We start from the raw sequence: 9,415 nt of genomic DNA on the forward strand, positions 1-9,415 counted from the left end.
TAATCATAAAAAGTAAGAATCTCACCTCAATTTTATAAAATCGACGAGTTATGGAGTTAATTCAAGCTTTGAGTATTCTTCAAAATTAAAGAGAGATTTTGTGTTTGGAGAGCTTGAAAATCAAAGAAGATGAACTAATTTCGAAAGAAAGACTTTGATTTGGTGTTTGACAAATTTTTGAAGAAGATGAAGAATGGGAGGTAAGGAGACGTGGGGGTTGTTAAATAGGCAACCATTTTTTAAAAAAATGGGTCATTGCCCATTTAACTACCTCCAGTTTTCTCTCTTTTCCAAATTGGTCCTTATTTTTCAATTAAAGCCAATTTCAAAATTATTTTCAAATCCAATCTCATTTTTAAAATCCCTTTTAACCAAATTAATTCCCGAACAGTCAATTTTAATTTCTAATCTAAAATTATTAATTCTATTTATTTAATATTTTATTTAATTAATTCCTAATTATCTTAATTATCTAACCCAATTACAATTTTCAATTCACTAACCCCCGATTTACTATCATGATTCTACTAACCCGGTTTTTGAGATGTGACAAAACTGATATGCGAAAGACCATTGGGTTTGAAGTTCAATACTCAAACATGCCATCTATATATCGCAGATACCTATTTTAGCCTTTTAGTTGTTGAACCAAATGGTGGTATAACTATATGACTAGTTATTTCAATTGAAGGAGTGCCATTCAAATCTATAAGTGGCTTGGATATTTATACAATCATTGAAATGGTTTATTTCACTGATAGTAGCATTGTTTTTTAAAGAAGGTTTTTTTTTATCCTTAATAATTTCTTCTATTTAGGTGAATTTATATATTCGTATTTATACAGAGATAATATATATTCAAACTTATATAGAGAGATTTTTTATATCAAAAGAATTCTTTATTTTTTAATTAGATAGGGATGTTGATTTTCTGGTAAGATATGGTGATAGAACTAGTCGATTGTTGAAATATAATCTTCATTCAGGAGAAGATCGATATTATACGATGGTTTAGCTTTTCCTAATGGAGTTGCTTTGAATGCAAACAATTCGTTTATTCTAATGAGAGAATCAATAAAAATGAATAAATTTTAAAATTTAGTATGCACTATCTGAAAGTAGCTCTCAAAGTATTTGATAATAAAAAGAGAAATAAAAATGGTAAATTTTGGGTAGCCTTGAGCAATGGAAGATTAGGAACAATTGAAATCAGTGCTCCGAATCCAATCAAAATGAAGTTTAATAATGGAGTTAAGATTTTAAAAATTTTGGATGAAAAAGATGTACCTTCAACTTGATCGGTGAAGATGAAGAATATGGGGAATATATGAGATTATATGTAGGCATCTTAAATGCCTAATTGAGATTTTTTATTTTAGAACTTTTTATTTTAAATTTTTTATATTTAAAGTTTGAAATTTTATTTTTAAGAGATTTTGTTTTAAAATTTAGTAACCATTTTTTATCTGGAGTAGACTAGTCCAAATTGATATAGATAGTCTCCTTTTGAAACCAGCTTTATAATCCAATTCTTGAAATTTGCTCGGATTCTTTGCTACTTCATTTTGGATTTTAATCTTGATTTAATTAAATCTGTTTCATGCTTATATATATATATTTAAAAATATATAATATATATGTATTTTTAAGTATCATATTTTTTTCACATAGTATCATAAATTTTTAAGTATTTTTTTCAATTTCATATTTATATTTAAAATATATATGTATTGTTTAAATTTATAATTTTTTTGAATTTTTTATTATTGAGATCAAATTGACACAATGTATAAACATTAATATAAAAAAGTCTGTTAGTCATTTAATAATTAGATAACCAAAACACACAATCTCCAATAGTTGGGTGGCCAAATTATAATTTTTCATAATTGGATGATCAAAGTTGAGTAACCAATGATGAAATTTATCCAATTTTTTAAAAGTTGAAACAAGACAAAAGGGTGTAATATGGATACTTCTTTCACAATCATGAAATTGTTTTATGAATAAAAATTGTGCCAAGGTGCCCACAAAGAACACCCGAAAAACAAAAATACATAGGCATTAGAGTTGGTGATGCATAGCAACCATCAATGTTTTGGCAAAATTAAAATGACACCATTGAAGGCTTTCCCGAGCTTAAAAATGAAATCAATACCATATGATTTATTTTTCAGATATGATCGCCTTCCAAATATATGAAAATGATTAAAATACAAAACATGATCCCACGCGTCATCATACCAACATTGCTACTATTTGCTACAGTCAAAAGAGGCACATTTTATACCAATTTGTTAGCCCAAACTTCCGAGTACTGAATCTAACATCCTTAAGCTCGTAGGGGCGATGGCGGCTATTCTACAATACCCCTTCTTAAAAACTTAAACCTGCTGCAGTATATAACAAGAATAGGGAAATAAAGGCAGAATTTACAAGGAATGCATGTCCTATGCTGCACTAAGATTCCGGTTGCTCAGATTTTAAAGCTGCACCTGGTGAGGATGCCAATGTGTGGCTCCCGCTTTGAAGGTAAAGGCTATTTGCAACCATGGAATCACTAACCAAGCCACCCTCAAGATCATCGAACTTGAGCTTAATTCTGATATTCCGAGTACTAAAAACAGCAAAGCAAATGGCAGCATCATTAAAGTAGTACACGGCAAGAATTTCCATACTTGAAAATAAAAAAAGAAAATACCTGTTCAACTGATTGTTGATGGCGGTTAGGTCTTTCGAAGGACTCTGAAAGGCATGGGTACTCTCTCCGACACAAGCATAGTAGCTTCTCGCGCTATGCGAGATTAGAGCATCCATCTGTAGATGAAAACAAATTTAAGAAACAGGATCGACTTTCTTTTTACAAGATTCATAAAAACTTAAATATTTGCAAATTAAAAGATCTTTTTCTTTTAATTCCTTTTTTCTGTATCGGCCCTTTTAAGAGTGCTTGCATTTTTAAAAGAACAGTTGAGTTGCAGCAGTCATCAAATACACTCTTTCCATTTTGTTTCTGGTTTTCTAGTAAATCGAAATTTGATCACTCTACGAAGAACCAAAAAATATATATAATAAGAACCTTGGATGCTCGCAATGGGGACACGTATACATTGTGCTTTGCAGATACTTTCATTGGGGACATATCAGGGAGACTCGGAAAAGAGGCAACTTTAGGTGATCCAGGGCATGGACCTAACTAGTCAATGAAGAGAGAAGCAAATTAGAAAGGTTTGCATAAGCAGCAAGGACAGAATATTACATTAACACCCCCACCCCAAATAATGGAAAAAAATTGAAAGGTTTACCATCATTACTATTGTTGGATTCAGGAACCTGGGTTGTTCTTGTAGTCGTTCTGGAAAGATCAAGTTCTTCAAGCAAATGTTTTATGGCAGGAATGAATTTTGTATTGTAAAATGCGACAATACCAACATGATCCTGCCTGGTTCTCTGTTTTCAGATCATTAAAATGGTTAAAAACTCACTTGAAAGCAAGCACCATAGAAAATAGAGATGAGATATTATACCCCGTTCTGTTGTGTTGATGATCTGTCAACAAATACACTGCAGTAAACTTCGGGTCTACCTTGCAGTTGCTTCCTATAGTTGCTAGTAATTTCTTTAAAAGGTAGTTCCAACTGAGAAAGCTGCAGGCCATTCATTCAGAAAGTAAGGGTAAAAAGTGCAGATAAATTTAACAACGCCAGCATCTAAAAGATATCATAAGAACTGACCTTTGCAACTACATAGAGACAACAAAGGATGATCTGGTCAATATGATGGTTAAAAAACAGAGAAGTCCGCTGGCTAAGTATTTGTTGAAAAAGAAAATATACACTCTCCCTAATCTCTTGAGACAGTTGTAGCCTCTCAACCATACCATTAATCCTGACAGCAGCCAATTTATTAATCTAGGCAATGCAAAAGCAACTGACATGTTAGTGACGGAGCAGAGTGATAACTGAATCTAAATCAATAGCAAAAGTTGGTGCACATTGGCAATCTGGCACCAAAATATATCAAGGGATATTTACATTTGCAATGAGTGCTAATAGGCCAACTTTTTGCGACACACGTAACCATAAGGCACACCATAGTGATGCAGGATTTAAACAAATAGATGAAACTTGAAAGCCTAATTCATCTATATTTTGATACCTTACTAAAGAATATATTAATTCCTGTTTCGGCACATGTTTCTCCTCCACCAACAGGGTTAGGGCGTGTTGGACTGCAAAACAAGTACCCGAAAATAAAATCCAAAAGCAAGTGCTAATAGTTTAGGTTTTCTACTTCCCTTTGAACTTGCACCAAACAAGATACCTGGCAAACACAGATTGCAAAGGAGCCTTCCGAAGGTTGCTGAAAGCTAATAGACGGTCCTTCACTGGTGATGTAAAAGAATTCCGTTCAACCAATACACTCCTGTAGTCAGTGCATAGTCTCTTCGGAGACCTGACATCCCCATTTTGACCTGAAAAAGGAACATGACCATGTAAATTAAGTTCAGGATAGAGTCGAGTTTAACACTTTCAGGTGGGAATAACTGTAATTCAATCCTATAGCACAAACTACTACAGTAGGCAAGCAAATGGGCACCAGTTACAAAGTATTCAATATCTGAATGTAACAAGTGGTAAAGCTAAGCTACTAATGATTCATACCTAAGATCAAGCTACCAAAATTACTTGGTGATGTTTCATGCTTCTGCAAAGAAGGCACTGTTGGAATACCTTCAGAAAAGTTTATATGCATTGCAATTGCATCCAAAGATGGCATTGGTTCTGCCAATAAGCCAAGACGATTTATTTCAGAAGAGAGTGCAGGCCTTGCAACTATCAAGGTATTGTACAATGAGGAGCCTTTATCCCACACCATGCTTTCCAAAAGCCTCTCCTCCAGAGAGTTTAGATGCCGCTTCAGTTCTCTTGGCAAAGACTTTTCATGTCTAATGAAACTTTCTATCACCTTGCTTAGATCAAAGGCCGTAATACCAGTTCTGCCTAGAACTGTAGGAAACAGCATTGTAGCAGTCTTATGTGTTGCTAACACTAGTTCAGCAGAACAAGCAAGCATACATCTGTGAAATCTCTCATTAGTTAACAAAGAGGTCAAGTTTGGTGCACGTAATATTTGAGCCTCTGCTGTACACATAGCTTCCAGAACCCTATAGTATAACTTAAGTGCTTCCAGTCTTCGTTGTTCCATCCATGTATTATCCATTAGGTTTGCACTTCGAAGGCTTCCAGTTAGACTACAATCATGACTACAGGGAAATATGGCCTCCAATATTATATGAGCCCTACGTATCACATCATTGGTAACATCTTTATCACAGGATGATAAAAAATGCTGTAACTCTGCTGAAGGTCTTGAAGGAAGCGGACAAATAAAAGAACGAAGCCACTTTGCAGTTGTCATTGCAGTGCTGACAGGTGTAGAGGCTACCTTTCCGTTAAGTGGCCCAAGGACACCATTTACATGAGATGCACGATGACAATGAGGAGACAGTGGGCTTGAGATTGTCTTTGACGGTGAAGGTATTGAATCAAACTTCCTCTACTCAACAAATAAAAACCTTAGATAAAGTGACTGCACCATAAAGCATATAAACTGAACAAGGGATAACATGCTTTCACAAATATGAAACGCACCTTAATGCCAGAAATATTCACATCCTCTCCAGACAAGCTCCCAAAACCAAGTAAACTATCTTCTTCGTTTATGAACAGCCTCTCGTCCAGATCACCTCTATTACGAGTTGCATCATCATAATCATTTTCTAAAATGCTCAAATTGGATAAAAAAGATTGTTCCTCCAGTAAACCGTCAAAATAGACCAAGCCATCTGGCATCAAAGAAGATCAGATAATTAGAAGCATAAGCAAATGAAAGCATGCTGTCCAAAATACATCCATGACTTTTGTAACAAACCTGTATCAATATGTTCCAGTGTTTCAGTTTTGCACTCGGATGCTGGACATGGCCTTTTTTTCAATATATCTTCCATTAACTTATTGGTCATCTTCAGTGTTCTCCTCAAATCAGCTTCTGAAGCATCATACATGTTGCAAAGTGATGCAAGCAAGTCGACACCTTTTTCACCTTTCTTAACTTAAAGATCAAACAACAAAGAAATCACAATAGGAACGACAAATTTACCTCCACCAGGAAAAGAAAATAGAAATATGTAAAAGGAAAAGGACCAAACACCAGTGTAGAATACTGGCCAAAAGGAACACCAGTGAAGAATAAAAAATGCCTTCTTCATCAATAAGAAGGATAGATCTAAAATTTTGACTGCCACAAAAGGGCGGATAATTACCAAAGTGTGGAGAGTCATTGATCTTGAAGTTTCTGTAGCAAATAGGAACATGTAAAATCAGAATAGCCTGCAATAAATCACAAAAAAAAAAAAAGTAAGAAGAAACAATTAACCTCCATAATTGCTACATGCTATAGTAAATGTCTAACAGCATATTAGAGCTGAATCTTTTGAAGCACACTTAAATGTAGTTTTCAACCTTTGCTTTCTGTCTTTTTAATAACTACTAGTTAGATTGGGATGAAAACAGACATGCAATACACAGTGCAACATGATATGAATGCAGTGACACATGAATTTTTGGGACACGATATTGTAGGGCAACAAAAACATTTTTACACAATAACATACAATAGAATGTCTCCAGCACTTAGACATTCCACTAACAGAAGTGTCCATGCTACACAGATTTGTAATATTATAATAAGAACAACACGTTCCTTTAGAAGAAAAGGATGGCATGTTATTACTTAGGAAAACCAGGTCTGCCTTCTCATAATCAACTATTAAGAAAGACGCAGAAGTTGGAAAAAAAAACAAAAAACAAAAAACAAAAAGCCAAAGAAAAGTGTAACTGACCAGTACAGAAACAAAACCAATTGTGCAAGTCACTAGGTCTGCAAAATGGCTGAATGCATGTACACGGAGTGCCAAAAACAGTAACCACCCAAAACGATGGTACTTTGACAAATAATCAGGAGCACCAGTAGCACTTTCCTGTTTTCCAATATTTGCATCACTTGACAAGAAGAGTTCCCGAAATGCACGCTTGTATGACCTTTTGTACCATTAAATAGAAAGATGCACATATTATTTACTTTACAAAATGAAAAGCTATACAAAGTACCCAGAAAATCAGGTTTTGAGGATATAGTTTCTCAGAGAAAAATAACATCATACACAGTACAAATTCCATGTAATATATGATTGAAATACAAAACAGCAATCTGTCTAAATGAGAATGCCATACGCATATCAGGATCATAAATTTGACCCTGTTATCTATCTGACAAGATTGCAATCAAACCAGGCCATAAACACGCTGCATGACCAGCAGTTGGCTTAAATAGGATGTGTCTGTGGTGTGAGTATGGTGCCTGCATGTATGCATGTATGCATGTATGTGTTGAATGAATTTTAATTTCCAAACATCTTTGATATGCCCATCTTGTACACTGCACCACCTCCCACCGTGTGGGTAATAAACACTTAACGAAAACACCAACATATACACCTGTTCTTGTCAATTTCAAAGGTTCAAAGCAATATAAGGAAGCACACTGCAGAATCTACACAATTATAGAACATAAATTGATGACTGAGGCAATATATCTTTTCAACATGCATTTAAAAGTAACCCATCAACTTTAGTAAATCATAGTTATATTGAGGAAAAGAGAGAAATACTAGGGCCATTACAAAGTTATACGCACAATAGCATATTCTAATCTGAACAGAATATAAAACAAAAGGGCACCTACTTGCTTATAAGGGTCAAGTGCTCAAAATTGGCCTGCATCTCCTTTGCCTAATTGATTAAAGTGTCATAAATCAATAATAAAGTATGTCACACCATAAAAAAAAGTCTTTTTAAGCAAAAAAAAAACACAGAACAAATTAAACCATAAATCTATATTCTTTCACCACCTCAAGTCTAGTCTCCCAATCTTCACCATACATGTTAGTCAATACAAGACCAGCTTTTACTACAAATTGAGGCAACTCTTCAAAGAAATACACAATACTGCAAGACAGGAAAAAGAAGAGGAAGCTTGGTGTCGTTAAAACAGGTGTAGATAAAAAAGAACACCCATATGTATACAAAATTAATAGCATCATACTTTAGCCTTGTAGCTCTCAATATCTGGCATAATGTAAACCTATTTTCATCAGATTTTTGTTGTGCACTGTCTCCACCTTTTTCACTTAGGCGGTTCAGCGAATACAAGACAAATGAAAACCAAAACCGCTCTGCTTCTTCAACCTAAATCCAGAATAAACGCAACTGAGTTTAGTTAACCAGAACGCAATTACCATTAGTAATTTCATTGTAAAAATAAAGTTCAAAAATAACTACCGTCCTCTCAGCTGCTGAAACATTAGATGAAACAAGATGTTTGGTTTCTTTAAATAGCTTCATAGCTCCTGAGCAAGTTTTCTCATCCAAAGATAGCCCTTTCTTCAAATCATGAAAAAACATCATTACCAAAAAAAGGGAGCATATTTGAAATAATATTACTAAAAAGAACATATTACTACCTTGCACAAATCAGTGAATCTAGCTTCAAAAGCATCGCCATCCATGCTGTTGGAAGTTGAAACTAAAGGCTTAACGTCTCCCATCTCTTTGAAATAATCCTAGCAGCTGATTTCAAATTTCACAAATTTCGAAAATTAAAGAATATGATTCCTCGAAAAGTTTTATCAATAAACTCATAACCAGTATATTAAAGATTACGCTAGCCGCTAGAGTTGCTAAGCCCAAAAAAACCGCAAAAGAATTGGAAAAAAAAGCTATTATTACAAAAAGAAAAGTAAAATTCAGAACCAAAAAAAAAACAAATTTCTTTTGTGCTTCTGAAAATGGAGAATTATCATTCAAGAATGCAAGGAAGCTTACAAATTCAGGGCTTGAAATTCGGTTAGGATCATATCTACAGATCCAGTGAAGAAGAAAAACCTTTTAACGGATCGAGAACAAGAAAAAAAAAACAGTGAGAAAGCAACAGAAAAAAATTCCTTCTTTATTTTTTTTATATCATCGTCAAGACCAAGTCAAAGAACCCAAAAATCTTCCCTCTTTCTTTCTTATATGTAGTTTTATCTCTCTGATTTTGGGCCTCTTTTTGTGGAAACCCTAATCAAGGAAGGATCTTTTTCTCTTTAGCGCGGGAAAATTAACCAACATAACATCATGATAACATTCACATGCACATGACATGCGTGACTATCCAGTTATATTTTGACACCTCATGATGTAGGATTGGCCTTTTGGCGCCAAAATTGTTTAACGCCTCGCCGTGACGAGGTTTCACGCTTTGCAAAGTTAGGGAAGCGGTTGGATGCTCTCCGTTACGATGATGTTTAATG

General features: G+C 34.4%; 1 protein-coding gene across 3 annotated transcripts; it reads right to left on the reverse strand.

The window, feature by feature from the left end:
* Positions 1–2,139: 2,139 nt before the first annotated feature.
* Positions 2,140–9,178, reverse strand: LOC107904794 (retinoblastoma-related protein). Of its 3 annotated transcripts, XM_041094613.1 has the most exons (19): positions 8,946–9,178; positions 8,585–8,690; positions 8,403–8,504; positions 8,167–8,309; positions 7,973–8,069; positions 7,807–7,853; positions 6,905–7,103; positions 6,326–6,392; positions 5,935–6,114; positions 5,655–5,848; positions 4,665–5,559; positions 4,324–4,474; positions 4,159–4,231; positions 3,735–3,911; positions 3,528–3,647; positions 3,306–3,450; positions 3,080–3,192; positions 2,702–2,817; positions 2,140–2,617 (listed from the first exon to the last, which is right to left on the reverse strand). In XM_041094613.1, the coding sequence occupies exons 2-19, from the start codon at positions 8,666–8,668 to the stop codon at positions 2,461–2,463; spliced, it is 3,060 nt and encodes a 1,019-aa protein (XP_040950547.1). In that variant the 5' UTR covers positions 8,669–8,690; positions 8,946–9,178; the 3' UTR covers positions 2,140–2,460. The 3 variants fall into 3 exon arrangements, 2 of the variants coding, with proteins under 2 accessions (XP_040950547.1, XP_040950548.1); XM_041094614.1 differs by lacking the exon at positions 8,946–9,178 and having other exon boundaries at positions 8,403–8,500; XR_005914185.1 differs by lacking the exon at positions 2,140–2,617 and having other exon boundaries at positions 3,080–3,196.
* Positions 9,179–9,415: the final 237 nt, after the last annotated feature.

The sequence above is a fragment of the Gossypium hirsutum genome, chromosome D05, assembly GCF_007990345.1.
Source record: "Gossypium hirsutum isolate 1008001.06 chromosome D05, Gossypium_hirsutum_v2.1, whole genome shotgun sequence".
Classification (NCBI taxonomy): domain Eukaryota; kingdom Viridiplantae; phylum Streptophyta; class Magnoliopsida; order Malvales; family Malvaceae; genus Gossypium; species Gossypium hirsutum.

Bases quoted from the DNA above. Each gene is read 5' to 3' on its own strand.
- LOC107904794 (XM_041094613.1), bottom strand. From the start codon at position 8,668: ATGGGAGACGTTAAGCCTTTAGTTTCAACTTCCAACAGCATGGATGGC. The intron at 6,393-6,904 runs GTCAGTTACACT...GATTTATTGCAG, and splicing joins TTGGTTTTGTTTCTGTACTG to GCTATTCTGATTTTACATGT. The intron at 3,193-3,305 runs GTAAACCTTTCA...TTGACTAGTTAG, and splicing joins ATCCAACAATAGTAATGATG to GTCCATGCCCTGGATCACCT.